Source organism: Lagopus muta, chromosome W, assembly GCF_023343835.1.
Source record: "Lagopus muta isolate bLagMut1 chromosome W, bLagMut1 primary, whole genome shotgun sequence".
NCBI lineage: Eukaryota > Metazoa > Chordata > Aves > Galliformes > Phasianidae > Lagopus > Lagopus muta.
Genome location: NC_064471.1, coordinates 6,182,899 through 6,205,929, shown reverse-complemented (window position 1 = coordinate 6,205,929; position 23,031 = coordinate 6,182,899). Strand labels below are relative to the sequence as shown.

General features: G+C 37.0%; 1 protein-coding gene across 6 annotated transcripts in view; it reads right to left on the bottom strand.

Moving 5' to 3' along the window:
- Positions 1-1,128: 1,128 nt before the first annotated feature.
- LOC125686410 (kinesin-like protein KIF18A) overlaps positions 1,129-23,031 on the bottom strand; it is a 99,271-nt gene continuing 77,368 nt past the window's right edge. For 5 of the 6 annotated variants that reach the window (XM_048930365.1, XM_048930363.1, XM_048930362.1 and 2 more), the window contains exons 10-17: positions 21,743-21,905; positions 20,287-20,451; positions 19,058-19,179; positions 17,597-17,835; positions 5,910-6,390; positions 5,510-5,614; positions 2,397-2,506; positions 1,130-2,018 (exon numbers count right to left, since the gene is read on the bottom strand). In XM_048930365.1, the coding sequence (XP_048786322.1) occupies positions 1,870-2,018; positions 2,397-2,506; positions 5,510-5,614; positions 5,910-6,390; positions 17,597-17,835; positions 19,058-19,179; positions 20,287-20,451; positions 21,743-21,905 (1,534 nt within the window). In that variant the 3' untranslated portion in view covers positions 1,130-1,869. Of the gene's footprint in view, positions 2,019-2,396; positions 2,507-5,509; positions 5,615-5,909; positions 6,391-17,596; positions 17,836-19,057; positions 19,180-20,286; positions 20,452-21,742; positions 21,906-23,031 lie in introns of all 6 variants that reach the window. The other variant, XM_048930366.1, reaches the window with a different exon arrangement.

Sequence of the window (23,031 nt, the reverse complement as noted above, 5' to 3'; positions counted from 1 at the left end):
GTCTGCACAATTTCAACCTGGTACCAGGTTAAAATTAATCCCCAAAAGATGTTGTTCAGCATGGTAGAGAAGCATTAAAATTACTTCCCTGCCATTCATTTCATTCTATTTATTATAACATCTGACTGGGATACGGTCAAGTCCCAAACTTTTTTTTTTTTTTTTTTTTTTTTTTTAAATGCTTTTCCTACATTTAGGATTCTTTTCAAAAAAACCTTTTCAACAGCCAATATTTTCTATGTCCCCAGCATCAACCTGTGCTCTCCACAATGACTATATCACATATTTATACAAAGCTTTTAGAACACAAGGAAGGTGATTTAATTTCATTTTTAATTATCGATGCCTATTTTGAAGGAGCTGTTGCTTCTTTGAACTTTGCTGATGAAGATCAAGACTGTCAGCTCCTCCCACAAGCGGTCCCTGAGGTTTATACAGGCAGTTACTATTTTCTTCTTCAGAAGTGCTCTTAAACTCCCAACCGTATCAACAATAGCCACCAACGTGAGCTAGAGGTACGAACTGCAAAGGTTTGCATTAGTTTGCCTAAATATCACAGGCTACAGAGTAAAAATACATGTATAAACCTCTAAAGATTTGGAAATACTCAAAACATTTTTAGGAACAGATTTGATAAAGGCTATTAGATGATGTAATCCAGTTCACTGCTGTTGCGAGAAAACTTGTTGCTGTTTCCATCACAACAACCATGCGTTAAAACCCTTCAGCCTGTTACAATTGCTGAAAGCCAGAACATTACTCTGCAGCACGCTTTATGCCACCTAACTTACTGAACTGCAAGTTGCTTGCTGGATTCAGGCAGGTATCTGACACTAGAACCAGTTACTGGACCTCCTCCTCTAGTTCCAATTAGTTTGGGGAAGTTCACACATCCACTTACATTTGTGCAGGCCAAATACACCAGCACAACACCGCTAAGGGTGAGCAGGATGTCAGGGTGACAATGGAACTTTGCAACTCTTTGAGTATTAATTGATCAGAACATGCAGTATGAACTAGTAGATCTTATAATACTTTCAAAAATTCTGTCTCTTTCACAGGTAAGAAGTAGTAATTTTTCATCAAGTTCAATTCACACACGGCTCTTGTTTACAATTAAGAGTTTATTTAAGGTTATCAACAATATCATCCTATTTACAAATCAATTAGAATGCAAGTTAAAAAAAATTTACAAGTTAAAAAACAGTTGAAGATTTTAGACATAACACATTAAAAAAAAAAAAAAAAAAAAAAAGAAATCCTTCCTGCATTTTTCCTTCCTCCAGGTATGCTACATTGGTATTATCATTCCAAAATTGAGATGTTATCTAAGAACAAGCTGGCATCCTAATGCTGAAGATAAGTACACTAAACATATTTCACAGTATTAACACTATAAAATTTCAGTGACATATTTAGCAGGGCAAAAGAATTTCTAACTTCTCTACCATGAAGTTACTAGAAACCTGAATGTAAGTAAACAATTAGAGGAACTTGAAAAACTATATCACCACCAATTCCCTTGCATCAAGTTTCAATCTTTTAGTCATCTTACAGGGAGAAGCTTACAAAAGTTACAGTGTAAGGTATACCACCCACTTCTAAATTCACAACTTCAAATAATATTTCATATTAATTTGCTATTATATGGAAAACATTTGTAAGCTTCAAATAGGAGACAAAAACCAAATGCATTTTATTTCAAAATTTGACAAAACACACAGCCGTATTTCCAGTAACTGGGTCTTATAAAATACTGCATTACTGAGAGAGACCTCTTTAACAAAATAATTCACAGGAGGAAAACAAAAGTCACTGTTCTCACTTGCTTTCCATCAATCCCATTTGAAATATGGATGAAGTCAGAATCTAAATCCTATTTTTTTTCTTGCAAACATGAAGTGAAAGGCTTTTGGATGTCCGTGCTTTAACACCCACTGCTACATTTCCTTCAGAAAAGCTTCTAGCAAGGTTGCTTGGCACATCCTGTTCTCGCTTCAAGCTCTTTGTTTTAACTCCTAATGAAGAAAAACATTATTACAAACAGAAGACAATATTTTAGTTTCTGATAAACTACAATTGGCAAAATTAAAGGGGTACTAGATTTCAAACTCCAACCACAGAAAGTTTTTGGTGGCAGTCCTTAGCTCTTGTGACAAGGTTTTCTTCACCAAGCTTGCAGTAATACTGAGTTTTCATTAGATACTATCCAGTTAACTGTTAAAATGTTAGGAATTTTATTTATTATTAAATGCATGGATATATTATTCAAAGCAATGGCTTAATACACTGATCAAAGCAGCACGTGCTGCTAAATCACCAAAATTACATGCATTGACCTTAACTTTGAATCACCTATGAAAACTTGATTGCCAGCACAGTGTTTTGATGCTTACCTGACATTTTGGGTACTCTCAATACTCTGTTGTTTAACAAGACCTCTTGTCGAACACGCTTTGGAGAAATTGGGTCTTGCAGATTACCTAAGCCAGCATTTGATGTAGAACTAGAAAAAACAGCCAGAGGTTTTGCTCTCAGTCAAGCAATAAAGCTTTTACAGTAAATTTGTCCTTGCAATATGCAAAATACATTACATAGCATTATCTAGTATTGGTAGTTCACAACCAAATGCAAAAAATAAACTAGTTTGTCTATGGTGTTTATATATGAGAATGATTCCTCTTCTCTTCCTCTTTTTAAGAAATTGAGAAGAACATATCAGCAGTGAAAGCAAGGATTAACGTTGCTTAATTGTGAAGTGAAGAACACATAACATATTACCTTCTGGAAAATCATAGCAGTCAGTTTGATAGTCACACGATTACATTAAGAAACAACAGCACATCACATGATTACATTAAGAAACAACTTAAGTATGATATCCCTGAAGTGACTTGTTCAAGGAATTCACAGTGGTCAAACTTTGTATTGCTACGGTAGTTGTTCTATAGGCTCCAACAACATGAGAGGGGGTGGCTTCTCTACTTTTCAGAGAAGCTGCAAGAAAGATGTTACAGCTTCAAACTCACTAAGAAAAAAACCTGTATTTTATGCCTTTTAAGATGATGGAATTAAAATCGACAGGGAAAAATATGAACCTGTCTGTAATCTCAGCCTTACTTGTTTTCCTCACTAGCATCCCTGGTCTCACTCTTCTAAGAATGCCTCATGAGCAAGTTTTTTTCTATTCGTGTCAAAGTTTCTGTGCTTTCCCCATCCCTCTAATAGGATTGTACTATCTCTATTTATAGTCATCTAACATGTACTAGCTCTTTTAATAATTTTCTGAAAATATATAGCAAGCAGTGAAGACCAAGGTCTGCCCTGTATCTGTCTTAAGATCTAGTCACATTGTAATGCTGCTCCAAGAAGCAGCATTACAATCTTATTAGCCTAAGCTCTATTAGTAAAAACAGACTCTGTAATCTAACTGACTTATCTCCTAACAATAGGACCATTTCTAATTATATTAAAAGCATAGAGAATGTCTGAAATCTATATGCTTATTTTCATGTTAGTAGGAGATGAGCAACCGGAGTGAATAAATACGAACAGGTAAAGCATGAAAGACGAGAGGTGGGAAAAAATAACAAAGATGAATTGAAAGGTAGCCCTCTGATAAAAAAGAGGGCTTTTTCTCTGTGACAAATAAGTAGCTTTCATTCCTTCTCTTCATAAACACCAAGAAAAAGCCATAAAGAGTTTTAGTTTACAGTAAAGAATGCTCCTGGAGCTTATCTTAAAACATTTGCCTTAAGATCAGAGAAGGCAGGCCCCAAAAGTTCACTTACTCTTTCTTAAGGGGGCAACAAACTCAGTGCAAATAATTTGTTTTGTTAAACCTCATAACCGTCTCAAAAATTGAAAGGGCACGACATGCCTCCTTCCTTATTCCAGAAAGAAAGCGTTCAACAAGTAGTAACAATTAGAACAAAAACATGAGATTATATTTTATTCTTCCAGGAAAGTTTTCTATTTCAAAGATGCTAACGAACAAAGAGAGTGCTTCAAGTTTCTTTCATTTCCTGAGATAAAGCTGTAGAACTTGTTTCTAATGGTCTTGAAACATTTTTAGAAGACCCATTAGGTAGCAGCTCCACTGGCTGCATAGCAGAAGGTGACTTATATTATGATCTATTAAAAAGTTGGATCAATTTTTGATCTTTTGAGGAAAGAAAAGGGAGCTGTTTCATCACTACAGACCAGACATAAATATTAATGTATTTACCAAATACATTAATAAATAGCTTTAAGTTGAGGGAGGGAAGATTTAGTTGGATGTCAGGGGGAAGTTCTTTACTATGAGAGTGGTGAGGTGCTGGAACAGCTGCCCAGAGAAGTTGGGGATGGGGCATCCCACCCTTGAACAAGGATGTATTCAAGTCTAGGTTGGATGGGACCCTGGGCAGCCTGGTCTAATATTAGATGTGGAGGCTGGTGGCCCTGCATGTGGCAGGGGGTTGGAGATTCACGATCCTTGAGGACCCTTCCAACCCTGGCCATTCTATGAGCCTGTGAAATTTTAAACAAACAAACAAACAAACAAAAAAAAACAAACAACAAGCAGTACAATTAGTTTCTACTCAGTTGCAGCTTTTCTGCCACTCCCACCAAACCTCTTTCCAGGTCTAAATACAGAACTGATGAAATGCAAGGGTGTTTTTTTTTTTTTTCTTCACAGAACGAAACACAAGAATTTAGACATAACTCGGAGCAGAAGTGAATTATTAGAAAAACAAAGGAAATGACCACGAGTATTGTCAGACATTTTCTCCACTTCCCATTTTGGCAGTCTTATGTCTTCCAGTGAAAGCACAACATTTCCAAATAAATTAGATTTTTGGATGATGACAGAATTACATTTTTTCAGAATTATATGATGTTTTTCTATTGAGACGACAGCAGATTTGGAAGATACACTCGTTTGTACTTATTCTATTAAAATAACAGAAGCCTCTAAACTAAAAGCTAGCTGAAAACCATTCTTCTCCATTTGTCAAGAGAAAACTTGAATTGTCAAAGATTTGAGTCAGAACATCTCATGTGCAGATTTGGATGACTTATATAAGATGCTTTTGAATTTGAAAGAACACCAAAACTGTAGTAAGAACAAGAGAAACGTATATGAACTCATTTAAACAGGAGTCAACTTTAACCTTATGTAACACCATAATGTGATGGAAAATACAGCAATGACAGCAGGGTAGCAGAGTCCCAGGCTGCAGTTAGAGAGGAGAAACCCATGTGCAGCAGCCACAGATGCAGAAGCAAATGAAAAAAGCTGCCCACCTTCGTAAGGCTTCACTTAGGCAGGGATCTCCAGCAAGACATCCTCGCCTCTGCTGCCAACCTTTAAATGAAGTCTGGGAAGGGGTGGAACCTGGCTCTAGCCCTTGTGGTCACTCAGGTATGTTGCTTGCACCTGAGCTCCCCTGCGTTGGCCCTGATCTCCCACCAAGAGCTCAATCACTGTTTCAGGTCATGACTTAGCATTCCTGCTACATCTTACCTTAATACCTTCCGTTTTCTCTCAGCAGCTGAAATCATTGCCATATACGAGGGCTTCTCAAGTACTGAAGCAGGATTTTTGTTTTTCAAGGAAGAAAGACCAAACCTGAAGTAAAGTGATTTTACTTTATGAAATGTATTCTGGATAGAAGGCAAATAAAACTGCTCTCGTTATCCTCATTTCTTATTACTAACATATCATTGATTGTAAATAATGGCAAAATTGTATCTGATACTAATTAAAATTGAAGGTTTGATTTTCAAAACATTAGTTAATTTTACTTGTAACTTCCACATCAATGACAAAAAGGTTCTTAAAGATAAGTAATATTAAAATGTTTGGGAAATAGAAACAAAAAACCAACAGATAACACTCCTTGCCCAAACAAATGGAAAAATACCTTTGAAGAATTCTATCGCTGCATGGTTGTGACTCCTTTGCAGATGAGTCAATAGAAATTGCATTTGTTTCACTTGTTTCTTCACCGAGAATTACTGTTGAGTCCATTCTATCTTCATCACAGTCTAGGATAACATCACACACAGAGTCTGTAATACTGGGCTTTCTCAGCTGAAAACCTGTATTACATTCATTTGTTTCCTGAAGGCCTGTCAGGTGTAATGCTTGTTTTACCACAGTCTGTGAACAGCTGCTTTGCATTGGTTTTCTGCAAGATTCTGGTGTATATACAATAGGTCGAACTTCCTTGCTGAGAGAATCCTCCAAATGACAGAGGCTGAAGTGCTTGGATGCAGCAGAACTCGGAGTTTTGACTGGAGAATCCATTAGCTTTCGTCTAGTTTGTTTCCGTGGTGTTACTGCAAATTCTACTAGTTGCGTATTTCTCTTCGCTTCTTGTGATGGTGTGCCAGAAGTTGAACCTGTGCAATGGCCAGCAGTTGGTTAGCACATTCACCTACATTTAGCACCTAAATAATGCTTTTCCCTTCTATTCCCTTCTGAAACATGTTTATTAGCAGAAGATATTAGCATAAGTTAGCAAAAATACTATTTATTTCATCTACATATTAATTAGATCATGTAACTTTTATTACTTCTAATGCAGTATTGTCCAGATGGCAGCATTTGTTCTGTGGCACTCCAAGTATTATAAATATGCATAGACTGAAATAGTTAATCCCAGAGATATTACAAGTAATCACAAGCAAGAGATGAGACATTACAACAGGGAATGGAAGAGTAAGAGCACTGAAAATGATAGCATTACCATGACAACTCTTAAATTAAGATGGTATCATCCCAGTAATCTACAGCTGCCTCCTAAACATGGTCATTTTGTCCTAGCAAGTATCATGCAGGAGAATGAGCAATTATTATACAAGAATGAGACCGAATCTGTTAGAGGGAAAGAAATCCTTTAACATTGCCAATGAGGCAGTAGTGTTTCGGAAAAAGGCAAAGATAACAGCTATCTGAATTTTGTTAATCTTGATATATCTACTCCAGAAAACTAAACTGTTAAACAACCAACTAATCCAAACACGCTTAGAAATCAAAAGCTAAGGCTAAGCAATACAGCACCAATTGGCCATTGTTGTGATTCATCCTGATTTTTCAGGAAGCGTCCCAATATTTTGTATTGCCACCTACTTGAAAACAAAAGCAATCTTAAAAGTAAAAGAGAAAAGGTCCCTCTTTTATTCAAGTTTCCAGTGAAGGAGGCTGATTTCAAGACAGCACTGTTCAAACAGCTAGGCTAGCAGTGACTTAAGTCAACCACACGCAGTTAAATGCAGAAAATTAAGTGTCAGGGAGGGAGGGAGGGAGACAGACACACAAATCAAGGGCTGCAGAGACCTGCCAGAAAACAAAGTGCTCCTACATGTAACTTTGCGTGAACAGAACAAGAAAAAGGCCACCATCCTTAAACACTTACATGGACTGGCCCCACTTCAGCCTGTAGCCATCATATCAATCAGCTCCCCTTTCTGCATTACCTACTACATTCCTAGGAGTAACTAAATTGTAGAAAACACTCCTACTTTTAAATTGCGCAGTTACTCAGGAATTCACCACAGTACTCACGTAACAGTGCAAAAAAAGGAAATACTTATTTCTCCTAAAACTCCATGCTCTTTCTGCCCCAGAATAAGAACTGGTTCAAACTCCTCAGAATGCCTAACTTCAATTCATTCATTAATGTGCTATTTTAGTAGTTCAATAATAATGCTTAGAATAGGAGAAAAACTGAATCAAGATACTGCATCTACCTCCTACCTGCCCAAGTTTGACTTCCTACAGAAGCGTGAATGAATCTTTCTCTGACTGTTGACCACTTCTCATTACTGGTGTAAGCCACAGTTAAAATCCAATCTACTATAGACAAGAAGCCTTAAGAATACCGTTTATTTAAAATCACATCTGGGCCTTTTCCCTAGTATATAAGAGCCTCACTGAAGAATAGCATTCTGAAGGAAGATCTCAGCATCTTTCTTTTTAATTAAAAACCAAACAAACATACATTTCCTAGGCAGTCACTACATACTTTGAAACTAGACAGTATATGGTAGGCACTTCATGACCATCTAGAGATGATAGCCAATTAGAAGATATAAATCAGAGCTGTGAGGAAGTAGAGGAGGATTTAAAAACTACCATGAAGCCTAGACATGTTCAGTGAAGATGGAATGGGTAGTACCAAAGCATGTCAAAGCAGCAAGTAAATGAGATGCAAGAGATACGGCACAAATCTATTCTATATCACCAACATTTAATAATGAAACCACCTAAAAATAAAACAAACAACTATCCCACACTCAAGGGCTCATTTTCAGTGAAAAATGTTTAAACAAAGAACATAATCTTAACCAACAATTCCTAAACAATAAAGTAGGTTAAGTGAAGCTAAGCTACTTATGAGATGAGTTTCACAGACAGATTAGATTTTAAAATCTAATTATTTCTGGAATTAAACTCAGAGCAAGAAGTAGTTTTAAAAAAATAAAAGCCTTGGGCCACAGTTAAGTGGAGAACATATTAAATATTCAAGAAAAGTCCCTTCTCAAAGCTTCTTGTGAAAGCACTAAGTCATTCCTAAAAAAGTAAACAAAAACATTATTAGCAACATCTTCTCTTCTCCAGGTTCAACAAGCCTGCTCCCTCAGCCTGTCTTCACATAAGAGCTGCTCCAGACCTCTGATAATCTCTGTGGCATACGGTCCCACCTCTGGACAGCTTCAACAAAAGCTCTATGCCCCTTTGCCTCTTGAGGGCCCCAGATCTAGATGCAGTTCTCCAGATGGGGCCACACGAGGGCAGAGCAGAGGAGGACAGTCATTTCCCTCTCGCTGCCAGCCACCTTGTTCCATGCTGCCCAGGATGCTGTTGATGTTCTGCAAGTGCATACTTCTGGTTCGTGTCCAGCCTTTTGCCCACCTGGACTCCCCGGTCCTTCTCTGCAGGGCTGCTCTCACCAAGTTCTTTTCCCAGACTGTACACATAGGGATTGTCCAGACCAACCAATCCAAAGCCTCTGTTCAACCTCTCTACATTTACACGGCCTCGCTTTCCAGGTCTGTCTAGGTCCCTTCTTATGTTCTTCAGCTTGACCAGCAAATGCTGGTTCAGCCATGCTAGTTTCCCGCCTCCTCTGCAGGATTTCTTACACAGGGGGATGGAGAGCTCCTGTTATCACAAATGCATCCGTGAAGAGCTGCCAGCTCTGTTCCATACCTCTGTCCCAGAGAACAGATTCTTCCCAAGGATCCCACTCAATAATTCCTTCATCAGCCAGAAGTTCACTCTTCTTACTTTCAGGGGCCTTACTCTGTTCTTTACCAGGCGCATATTCCTTGAGATCACAAACTCAACTACAGCACGGTCACTACAGACCAGACTACCTTCAGTCTTAACTTGTTTAATTATCTCCTCTGCAGTGAGCACTAGGTCCACTACCACTCCTCTGGTTAGTTTTTCTATTTCCTGAACCAGAAAGTCATCCTCAGCACACTTCACCGTCTCCTGGATTACTCAGAAACTGCCACAAGGTTTTCCCAGGAGACATCCAAATGGTTGAAATGCCCCATCAGGATGAGAGCCTGTGAAAATGAAGCAAGAAGGCCTCATCCACAGGCTCCCCATGATTAAATGGCCTACTGTAGGAGCCCAACCACCAGATGTCCTTTATTCATCCAGTCCCAGCCTGTTTGTGGCTCTTTCTCAAAGGCAGTTGTCCATTTCTTAACGCACAGGCATTCCCTGGGGTGGGGTGGATGTCCTACCTCTTCTAAAAAGCTTGTAGTTCTCCATCATAATGTTCCAGTGGTACAATTCATCCCACCACATTTCTGCAATATCAATTAGGTCATAGTTTTCCAAATCCACTGTGGTCCCCCAGCCCTCCTGCTCTCCTTCTCATGCTGTTTGCATGGGTGTAGAAGAACTTCACCTGGGCTGCTGGTTGACATTACCTTCTTAGAGGAGCCCCTCCACATTCCTTCAGGACAAGTCTGAGATTTTTTCCCAGCTATCTTCTTAAGTTTTACAGTGCTCGCCGGCCTGCTTCTGTTACTTAAATGTTTATGACAGAATCCTTAGAGTTGCAATGGGCTTTTACAGGTCACCTAGTCCAACTCCTCTGCAATGAACAGGGACACCTACAGCTTGATCAGGTGCTCAGAGCCCAGTCCAGTTTGACCTGCAATATCTCCAGGCATGGGGCATCCACTACCTCTTTCGTCAATCTGTTCCAGTACTTCACTAGCAACATCCTAAGAACCTCTTACATCCAAACTAAACTGCCTTGTTCTAGTTTCAAACCATCTCCTTTTTCCTAGCACAACAAGTCCTGCTAAAGAATCTGTTCCCCTTCTTTCTTATAACTTCATTTAGATACTGAAAGGCCACTACCAGGTCTCTCCAAAGCCTCCTGTTCTCTAGGGTGAGCAGCCCCCAGCTCTACCTATCCTCAAAGGGGAGGGGAGGTGTTCAATCCCTTGGACCATCTTTGTGGCCCTCCTCTGGATGTGTTTCAACAGGTCCATGTCTGTTCTATACTAAGGACTCCACATCTGGATGAAGAACTCCAGAACGAGTTCTCACCAGTGCAGAGTAGATGGGCTCACCCTTCCCAGACTGAAATGCAGTTTAAAGGTAATTGCCATAATTCCTTCTGTGTATTGTTCCCAAATTCACTCAATTTAAAAGTAAAAATCATCCCTAACTGAGCAACAACCACCCAAACAGTATGAGGTGGCTTTTGTCTTTAACTTTTTACTACCTGTTTCAAAAGGCTACTTAGAAGAATAGATTTATCAGGAGAAAAAGTAGTATTAGACATTTGCAGAAATGAAACGCAAGCTAATATGAAAAACAGAATGCAATATTTACAGAACATGAGTCACAACAAAAGCAAGTTGAATTAATGACAAGAGAAATGATAAATTGGGCTAGATCTAATTGATGCAGAGGACAAAGTAAAAAAAAAAAAAAAAAAAAGTCTTCTGGAACTGATGTTAATACATGCATATAAGGGGAATATTTCTGGAAACACTCTAAATTAAGTCTGCCAGGTTCTTCTGCTAAAGCAAAATCAAATATTAATGTATTCATTTCAATAAACATTTCTGAGCAACCAATGATTGATCCAATTACTATACTAATCATACATTTTGATTCTTCTAACAACTGACTTGCGGAATTCCGCATTGCAAATGAGGTCTAGTGAATGAATTTCATTTATTTAATCTGCTTGTGACCCAAAGGCACCTCACTGTGAAGGTGAGTTTAACAATTGCTTTGCAGAAATCAAGGAAACAACCCCCCAGAAAACAGAACAGCTGTGAACTTAAAAGGCTAGAATTCAGGCTACGTAGTTGTGGGTCCCAATGGTCAGGAATACCATTTCACATCACATGAGAAAAATACTCAGTCATACAAGACAAGCATGAAAAAGCTGTTCAATATATGAGGAATCTCTCCTATATACAAGCAGCATGCTTTTTCAATTTTTAATGATTTTCCTCCTATATACAACTACATCCCAACTTTTCCTGTCATCCCACATAATAAATTGACTTCACTTTTGGATGTTTGTCACTGGGGGAAGTAATGGATACTTTTTTTTTCCTACTGTAAATCAATTTCATTCTCTCATTGCTAATCTAAGTAAGGCTTCCGGAAATGGGATGCCTGAAACGATGCCAAGATCCTTCCTATTCACAGAAATAACTGCAAGCACCAATCATAGCTTTCTACCCATCAGTTTATGCTCTGAATCCTGTGTGACTCTCCATTAAACAGCCAAAACCAGTCTAAATTCACTTTTAAATGAGGTTACATTTACATTAACATGAGGTTTTCCTAGTGTTATTTCATTTGATGGAAATAGTTGAGTTGCTCATAAAGTTACACATTCTGGACTCACAAAAAACAATTGTAGCATATAATTAAAAATAAAATGATAAAATAAAATGCTAAAAGTAATATGAATAAAACTCAGGAATGTACATTCATAAAATAATTGTTTTTAAAAGATCTCACCTATTAATAGAGTATATAAGTAGGTTCAGATGTTATGGAAACAGCATGTTAAGGCTTCAAAATGAACATAAGCAAGAGTAGAGGTTCTGAAATTAAAGAATTTCCAGTCACAGAATAAAATCCTATAATCATTAAGGCTGGAAAAGACCTCAAAGATCATCTAGTCCAACCATCAACCTGTCCCCCACAATGCCACTAAGCTGGTCATGTTATAGGAAGGTTTTTTTATTTAAGAAAACACAAACTGCTAAGGATGTATAATCAAGTAACATAGAAAATACTTGTAAGCGTTCCTGAATTATTTAAATCGAACAATTGGCAATTAAATCAAAGTGTGTTGTTCGGGAGTAAATTTGAAGCAATCTCATGTTATGTTCAAAAATCCTGGAGTAGTAAAAAAAAAAAAAAAAAAAAAAGTACAACCAGAAATTAGAGACAGATTCTCCTGTACAGAACATTCCTTGAAATGCTATACATACAATGCGTTAGCGTGAAAAGTTACATAAACTGTGGCAAAGCCAACAAGCTTTAATTAGCTTGTGCAGAGAATTAACGGTCTTGATAACTTGACCACAGAAACACGTTGAAAGAATAGCCAGACTTTTGATCTTGTTCTTTCCCCCATAGCTTTATAGCATTTAAAACACAGGAGAGCTTTTCCATGTAAGAAATTCTTTAAGTTCTATGCATTACTAGAACTCAGCTTAAATTCTACATCATTTTTAAACTCCTGATAGAGAAAAGGGCGTCTTTTAAGATCATATTGAAACCGTTAGCCAATGAAGTCAGTGTTTTGGAAAAGAAATTCAAAATACTTCTTGTTGTGATTCACCTTGAACAAGAGAATGAAGATCCTTACTTTGACCTTTAGCATCATTTTTGTTCTTTATTCTTAAGTCATTTACTAGCTTGACTTACTTCTTCAGAAGCAGATAATGGAAATACACAGTTAATGGAGTAACTCAAAACTTAAGGTCCCACTTTCATAACTTTTCTTGATTTACAGAACTGATTCAGCTGCATTGGATTTCTGGAGACAGTGATTATAATCCAATAAGTTATTTGACTTGAAGCATTCCAATCTATGAGAAAACACTCATCAACAATTTGCATTTCAAAAATGTCGTGGTTCCCTCCAGAATAGCTGTCAGCAAAAGATAAATGTATCACTAAAAACTGAGTGCCTGCAATCAGTGCCTCGTGTTTTATGATAGGCAGAATTAAGTGGTTTCCTTAAAGCACAGATGTATGTGAGTAATGTTATCCTGAAAATGTAGTTTCTATACGTAAATGTGGATAGTGCATGGATGTTGCATACAATCCTTAAACCTCAGCAAGCACGTAATAATTGACTCCATAAGCTTAGATGAAGATAAATTTATATTTTCCAAAAGTACTACATCAGTAGTTTTTAACATCAGTCACTTTTTTTTTTCCCCAATATCTTCTCCAAAGCCTTCATGCAAATGTAGGTTCAAGAAAAAGCCATCATTTCTTCTCAGCTGACCTAGCACAAACTCTTCCTTTGCTACAGACCCTTCCCTTCTGCTACAGAAGCATGTTTCATTGGGACAAATCATTTAATTGCCACCTAGTAACTTGGCTAGCCTTTTCTCCACAATTAATCACTTGGAGTATTTCAGAAGTTCCTTCTCTAAGTAATGTATTTATTTGAAACAGAAGAGAAAAATATCGCTGCTCCCTACTCACACTGTGGAAAGTAAGAATAAAATCTCAAAAAATTAACTGTTTTGCTCCTCCCCCGTGACAAGCTGAAGTCTGTGCAGTTATATCATAGGTGAAATATGGATTTTCATACAAAAAAAGTAACTGCCGTGTAACACAGATACACACTATGTATATACACACACTTTACATACATATATATATATATATATATTTGTCTCTGTGCAAAAACACTGCTTCCTTCCCAACACCTTAAACAAGTGATATCAATAATGAAATAACACTGTGCTAAAGGTGTGGGGAGGATCTGTAAAAATCTTCCTTTTCATTTGTTCACTAAGATCTTAGGTCAGCTCCTGCTAACAACTGCCAAGCATACTTCTGAAATGACTTAAGGGAGAAGGAACTGGATTTCTGAATAATTTATTTTATCTTAAAGGAAAAAAAATTACTACATCCTTCCTACTTCTCATCAGGATGCTGCCTTTCTGCTTCTTCACATTTTCCCATGCTCATATGTTCTTTTTTTGATTTACAGTGTTTTGTTTTTTTTTTCTTAATAGTTTTATTAGTTTTTTCTGCAAAAGAGAAGTTATTTCCATAGCATAACATCAGGTAATACTTCCAAGTATTTTTCAAGTGAATTCAAAAAACAATTGAAGTAGAGCTATTTCATTGCGTTTATTTTGTGCTCCACTGGAATTTTTTTTTAAGTCACTTTATTTTCAGCTGAAATGGACTACTTATTTTCTACCTCCAGCATCCAACGTGTACGAAATGACTGTGCAAACACACGTGATTTGTGCTCTTAGAAAGAGCACAAAGATTAAAATAATGTAAAAATTATAAATATGTTAATAAACTTTGTTTTTCTGATCACAGTCCTCCATTTTAGAACTTTAAAAATTCCATTATGCAAAGTCAATTGTCATTTCAATTCCAATTCCATTTCAAATGTCAAGTTCTCAATACAGTGGTACCTGGTAGAAATTGTTATCCCATACAGTTATGTCTACAAGGTTTTGTAGAATGATGGCTACCTGCTGAGCAGTAAATTTTACAGTAAGAATTGCCCCCGAGGAAAAAGCTGCTCAAGAAAACTTATTTCATGTTAGCCCACCAACTAATGCTGCCAATGAGAAAGAATGCGAGAGAGAGGTAGACTCTTCATGAGGAATATCAGGTATTGGTGAGCCTAGGAGCATCATAATGCATTTCTACAAGCTCAAAGCAAACAGGAAGAGCACAATTAGATTACGAGAAAAAACGTGATGTGCCTGGTTACCATATCCTTTCATGTTACATAACTTCCATTTGAAAGACAGTTTTTCCTAACTGCTTTTCTCCTGCCTGTGGTACAAGCAGCACATGAAACTTTTTTTTCCTATTTCCACACAGAATAACAAAAATAAAAACACAATAAGGATTTCTACGAACATCTTTAGGCAAAGACACCATTTACATCTGGAGAGAAAAATCTGTCTTGCTCAAAAATAATGTGTCCATTTACTTAGAAAGCCATAAGTTGAACATTCAGAACTGGAGAATGTCTACTTCATGCAGATTTGCAATACAACCCTTCAACTTATGTCTATGATTCTACAAGAGTGAGTAGTTTATGCCTTAAAAGTTCCTGTAGGCATTCGTATAATGATTTTAGTGCTTCTGAGCAAGAATAGATCTGGTGTAGCATTTGATGAAAGGCAGAACAGAACCAGAACTCCACAGTGAAGCTTGCACTAGTGTAAGTAAGCTACAGAAATTTAAATTTATGACAATATCCCACATATGACAAGACAATCTCTACAATCAATATTTAGCTACAGTTTACAGAGTTCACAGAAATGGTATTTGGATCTATTTACACACTCTCCCCCTAACACCCAAGCAAAAAAGAAGAGTTCCAGTCTTGGGCCTTAGTGTATCAGTAATGCATCTTCAACATGAATACTAGCTAGCAGCACTGCTTCACGCTTGCCTTGCACATTTACAAGACAGAGGTCAAAGGGAAAACTCATTCTGTGCAAATCTTGAGTTCTCATTATATAAAAGGTTTAAAGAAATTCACATTTTTCCTTCCACAGTCAGACTAACACTTCCACAAGCCCACCATTATTTTAAATACTATAGAAAATGAAATTATGCTGAACATACAAATTCCAGGCAGATAATCACAATCAAAATTATGAGGGAAAAGAGCCTCTTCCATTCTCTCCACAAGTGCACTTCTCTGGATACATACACAAAACATGATCTGAATTGAGTTTTTTTTGTGAGCTAAACTGCTAATACCCAGAATTCTAGTTCTAGCACTGGAATCAAGATATTACAGTGGTTAAATTCTCAGAGGAGTTTTGACAAAAAACAGAAGAACACCTTCAACTCTTTCACTAAACAAATGTGCTTTGTTGTGACAGAATAAACAGACTAGGAAACTAACTTTAAACTGTATTCTCTTTGTTTATAAACAGATAACTAGAACAAGAAAGCAACTTTCTAAAATCATTTCATAAAGCTTTGCAAAATAGATTTTCATTAGTATCCTATCATAGAAGCAATGCAGATTCTATCACGACTACTGTAATTTGCCAAAGACTGCCAGCAACTTGTGATAATACATCCAATTCCTTTCTGCACTGGAAATATAATTGGAGCAGAGTGAAAGAATGCTGCCTCCCACTGAGATCTGCTGCCCTCACTCTAAGAAGGACAACCACGTAAGCCACTAACTGCTTTTAACCTTGCTGAGCCTCTGACTAGCATGGGCAGAGCCCTAAGTGCAACAGCTCTTTCCTTCTCGAGTGCTAAAACAAACGATTCTGTATCTTAAAGAAACAGCCCACACAATACAATCTGACATTATGCTGCATACAGCAAAATAAACAGGTCAGTGCTCTGGTTATGATCAACAGCAGTATTAATGTGTCAAAATCATGCATGCATTTGATGAAAACTGAGAAAAAAGAACTTGAGCAGAGCAATTCTCTATCCCAGAGCAAGCTGAATAACAGAAAGCTAAAGAAAGCAAGGAACTAATTGCACAGTGCTCCAGGGCTTACTGCTTCTCCATGTCAACCACCTTTCGAGAAGCACAACAATTATTAAAAGCTTCCTTTTTGTTACCTATAGATATCTTTCACTATTACAATTTATTAGCTTTACCCAGAAAGCTAAAGTGTGCTGAGTGTTACCTATCCAGAATAGAAGATTCAAGCATTGCACCACAGCAGCTCTGAGATGCCAATTCACCATCCCTCAGGACAAATACTCCAATGCAACTTGTTTGCTTTCTGGGAAAAAAATCTAAATAAGAAGAAACAGCTGTCTAGAGCCATGGGGAATTCATGTGCCCGTCATCACACTGCAAAAGAGCCAATTTCACAATAGAACCTTTGATCCTTCGAGAAATAAACTTATAAGATGTTGTACTAAATCGTTTCCAGGTAAACTCACAATTAACAGGAAAGCTCATTCTGCTCAAATATAACTTCAAGCTGAGTAACTGTAGTAGCCGCTTAACTTTTAGAATCACTTTGAAATAATTATAGTACAATTGACACCAGAACTTTTTCCATCAACATCAACATCACCTGAGAGACTGAAATAGATTAGTAATGCTACAAAGTACCTAGGAACACTGATGTACGGGCCATGTTACAAGATAAAAGGGAGTTATTTGTTAGAACTGAGCTCCTAAAAGTGTCTGGCCACTGAAAGAGTATCTAATAAGGAATGGCATTCACTTTTTTCTCTGTACAGAAAGTGGCCCTGAATCTCAGTTTCACATTCACCCTCAATATTAGCAGAAGTGTGCATCCACCACTACACATTAATGAGATGCAGCTTTTTCATGAAATACTTAAATATTTCCAACAGAGAAAAAATTAGTTATATACTTACAGCATGGGGTCTTCTGCTTGTTCACAAGTTGTGGGAATGCAAAGATAGCTGACACGTCTAGCTCACGGTTTTCCTTCTGTTCATCATCCCCAGTCTGGTCAGCCCAAACTACTGATTTTTGTCTTTGAATCAGCTGTTCTACCTCTCCAAATTCAGCCTCAGTTAAAGTATTTGTCAACCCAGCTTCTTTCAAAGTCAGATACTGCTTGCGAAGAACTGGAAGCAAAGCATTTAGAACTCTGTAAAACAAGACAAATGTGACTAAATCACAATCTGGTCTCTACTAGCACTGCTGCCACCACTAGTAATTCAAGGGTTTTTCCTTGTCCTCCTCCACCCTGGAGATCTGTTTTATGTCATTCCACAAAATTTCAACTAGGAAAAAACATTCTTGACTAAGCTGAGTAACTTTTCTCTTTAGCAAAATCAAGTATTTCAGTATAAGAATTTTCCAAGTATAGTTTTTCTTTAATGTCTCAGTTTTTCCTCACTGTTTCTAAGATCCCTCAATCAGTGCAAAAATAGTTGTCATATCCTGACGGAATTTGGACTTTCTAAAATTAAGGATAAGATGCACGCACAACTGCAAAACAAATTCAAATGAGAGAAGTTTCAGAAATGTATATGAATAAAGGAATTTGTTAGCTCTTGCCTTGGTTGCAAGACTAAGCTCTAGGTTCAAACAGTAGCCAAGGGGATGTGCATGCAAAAAAAAAAAAAAAACAAAAAAAAAACAAATGAGAAACTTGAAGTTACAGAAATGGAATGTTAAGTGTTTGGCTTTCAGCTTTGAAGGTTTGTGTATTTGTTATTGTAAAGCTTATCCTAAATACCCTTTCTCCAAATGATGACTAGCAGCCAGTTATTTCATTTTGGAATTATTTCATTATATACATTTTACATCTATTTATGGAAGACCTTTGTGATTACTTCTCATTGCATATCTTGCACCCTGAAGGTCTGCATTCAACAGGTTCAAGAGACTGATGACAGAGCTGATATTTACCTTCAAATTCAGCTTTTTTTTTTTTTTTTTTTGCAGTCTGACCACATATATACCAGTTTAATTATAACATTCTTAGTACAGGTAGAAGCATTTAATTTCCTGCACTGTAGACACAAACACAAACGCACAAATTGCAATCAGTACTGTTCAACATAAAAGTGAAAAAAAGATACAGTAGCCTATTAACAAATCCTTAAAGCTATGCAGAGAAAAATGAAGTAAAAATAAGTGATGGACACAGTGCTCAGTTTCAGATAAACAAAGAATGACAGAAAGCAAGATTTACCAAGCTATTATTTTCCTTACCTTTTTATAGAAGAAAACAATTCTAATCTTAAGATAAAAGTGAGAAAAATCATGCTTCTGTTTTAACTGTCTGTTCTATAGACATCCCAAAGTTACAAATGCCAAAAAGGAAGTTTTAAAGAGGCCTCCTGTACTGAAATTGTACTTACTTTTCCATCTGCTTATAGTGCTGATCTTGAAAGGACAATAGAGACAGCATGTGCTCAATCTGGGCTTTCAGGTCCTTAACTTCTAGGTTTAAATGGCAACACTGAAGATCTTCATGCAGTTCCTTAGGAAATTAGCAATGGAAAAAAAACCAAACAACAGTAGATCAAATTATAAGTGAGAAACTGAAGTATAAAATGAAAAATAATCATATTAATAGGTGATCTATTGAAATGTAAAGCTAAAATGGATCAATAGTATTCTAATAAATTTATTGTGAATTGCTTGATTTTAATTTACGTGCATAAATATTTTGTTAATTGACAAAAAGATGAGTGTGCTCTAATTAGCTCTAGGAGTCCAGCAGGCACACATGTATTTACATGTGCATGGCCAAAGATACACTTGCTTCTTTTCCTATGTACTTGCTCCATATTTGGATTTCAGTGATGCTGACTAGAACAAGTCTCCCTCATATTCAGTTATCTTCCTGTGATGCCAATATTTTATTTGAAATACTTTAAAATTGACTCTTACTGTATAAAAAAATTTTAGTCATCCTAATATAAATATTCCATTACCTGAGTTATACAAGTGCTCATTGCACAATGTAATTCAAGCCAGCCTAATTGCCAACTGAAATCAAAAGGCAGAGAGGAAAATCCTAACCCTTTCTTTTCCTCATCTTTTTTTTCCTGTACATGCTTTCATCCCTCCCCTTCTGCCAGCTCAGGTGTTCACTTGGGACTGCATCAAGCTCGAGTTGCTAAAACTTGGAAAAGAGCTTAACACAATTTCTTCCCTGATTCTCACCTCTCTCGCAACCTTGAAATGAATTTTTTTTTTCTTCTTTTTTTTGCCAAGATAAAAACTAGATTAGGCATGCTTAGACAAGCATTAAGACCTACTGTGAAGGTAAGAACAGAAGTGTAGGGCAAGAAGCAGGATCAACTCTCAAGCAGCTGTCTCAAGTGCTCAGCCATACCATTTATTTACCTTTAGAATGTGTTTTTACAGGTAATTATACACTTTTACACGGAATGATTGTACAAACAACACAATACCATTACGGTAGAAAATCTAAAATACTTAACACTAGATTTTGAAACCACTCGGAAAGAATTAGTCACAGTCAAAACCACAAGGGAGATGGAAAGAAGAAAAATCTACCCTTGAGTCACATGTTGCTTACAGCGCATGAAATCTGCCCTTGAAGTGAAAGGCCTTTTACCTTTGGAATACAGCCACCTTGATCCAGGAGGCGCATTTTGGTTTCAACGCGATGCAGCCAATTGGTATTTTCCTCAAAATGTTCCATCTTCTCCTCTTTCTTCTTCTGTACATGTGCACAGTAGGTTCTAAGCCTTGCAAGCATATGATCCCGCTTGCAAGTGGCCTAAAATTGAAAGAGACACAGCGTTGAAAGTGGCAACTTTCATCTGATATTTTCTAGCATCTCTCTATAAAATAATTCTATATACTTACACAGCAAATATTTCACATTTTTGACTAGTTTAATAAAAGTAAAATAGCTCATTCTTCTTATGGAGCATCACTGAACCACATGTAAACCTCCCCATACTCATTTAATTTTACCATTATTATGGCCTACTCTTGTTAGAAACTTATTGTACTTATAGAACCAGTGATGCTTGACTGTTAGGCACACCCTGTAAGTTACCTAATGGCTAAAAAAAAAATCATTGGAGCATTTCAGTGCAGTACTGCTAAGATCCAACACAGAAGCCTGCTCTTAAGAAACATTTGTATGAAATTGTGCGTGAGCACATAACCCCCACTATGAACACAACAACTGCGCCCCACTGGACAAAAGCATTACTTCAGAGTTTCTATGACATGAAAGAATTTTAGAGTGCGTTAGTCACTTGAAATGTCTTAATGACAACCAAAAACTTGCGACATTTTTTCTATTTGGACCAAATGCCTTGTGAATTACTGAAAAAAAATAGTAGCTTGCAAATTATCACCTTCAGCTCAACGCAGACTGTTACTGTCACTAATCAAAATCAGCCCCACCCCTAGTTTCATGAGTACATAAAGCATTTAAGTCAAATTGTATCAGAGAAATTAAAATACTAGATGTTACCTTGATCTTCTAGAAAGAAGCAAGCATTCAGTGCAACATCAATTGTTAATAATTAGCCTCATACTCTTGAGTTATATTTCATGGCAATTAAACATGATTTTGGCTCACGTGACCTTGCCCATAAACAGCTATTCAGAGATGGCTCTGGTGACTAGTGGAAACAATAAGAATCTGTCTTGTTTAGCACAATGTCAGTGTTTCTCCTTATGAACAGGATTAGTAACAACACATGGTTATATCAGCTTCATAACAGCCTCTGTGGCTGTACCATCCATACATTATCACAGTTTTTGGACAAGATCACCGTGAGTCTCCCAAGGCATTAAGTAACTATGACACACTCCAACCTGCAGAAGGTTCAGCTGAAAAAAGTTTTCACAGTTAACAGTAATGAGCAGAAACACACAGCTTATGTGGCATGGGGAAAAAGCCTGACTGGCATTAAAATAATATTTCTAACCTTAATACAGAGAACGTTATCTGAGTGTTAATCAGAGTGTCCCATATCAACAGCATAAATAACAAAGCAGTAGCTAATTGTTTAAGTTGCATAAATACTTTAGGACTTTAGACAACTCACCTTCTCTATTCTTTCTTCAGAGCATATCAGTTGAGTTTGTTCATGATACCGTTTCTGATAATAAGCCTTCAGTGTACTGACTTTCAGCTGCATTTCCAGCTTCAGGTATTCTTCTCTGATTTCCTCACGGTTTGCAAACACATTTTTAAGAACTTCTTTGTATCTATTACAAGTGAAGTATCACAAAGATAAGCAAGTGAGCTACTAGTACTTTACTATTACATGCAAGCACACACACAGGCCATCCTTTACTTTGGGAAAGTCTCCAATCCAAGCTGTAAATCAGAACATGCATCACACCTTAGCGCTTTTCAGGCTAATAGGGGAAACAGTGATGGAAGATACTTAGAAGTTACTCCAACTAGACTAATGTCTAAATGGACTCAAAAATCTGCTTATCCCTAGTCTGCAACGCAAATTAGAGTAACAAGCATAAGGAGAAAGCCTAGAAAGATTATCACATTGCAATGTAAGTTTCTGTGGTGGTATTCTCACCCTTCATTCCTAGATACTGCAAGAGCAGTCCAGAATAGTCAAAAAGATTCAATCATGACACCAAGATAATACTCACATAAGGTGACAGTTAAACATGCAAGCATTCTAAAGATATGCAAAATTAGATTGCTATACAGTGTTTGTTACAGAGCATCATGAAATGCTGTACAGTTACTATAAAATTGAGCATAGGCCGAAGTAGAGAACAAGCTGAAGAGACATTCTTGCCATAAAGTTAACTTTTAAACAACACATTTCAGAAGCAGCAATTTCATAATCTGAATTCTGAACAGCCCAAACTGTCTTATTACTTGCATTTTAAGAACAGGTAACTTTTTTCTATAGTTTCAGAAACCCAGGAGTCTTGCCCAAAGTTCTCCAGACAACGCTACTGTATTGATGTAAAGATCTGTACAGACACAGTGAATTTAGAAAAACTTCTTTAAGGAGTAAGATATTCTCCTGCAGAACATGACTGCTTTTACTTTACACTATTACTATCTATACAGTCACCCTATGAGTGAATGTTTGCACAAGCAGCTGAAATTTTTTTTTTTTTTGCCTCCACAGTATCCATAGAAACACAGTCCCTCCCACCTGCTTTGGAAATACAGCAGCAGAGAAGTGATGGCAAATTCTATTATTTTAACAACAGTAAAATTCTGCAAACAGTTTAAGTGAAGCTACAGAATAGAATCTCCTCCTGCACTCTGTAATTATTAGGAACTATTATCACTATGTACCAATAAATGAACCTTTTGTGTAGATAAGGATCAGTGTCCCAGCTACAGTAT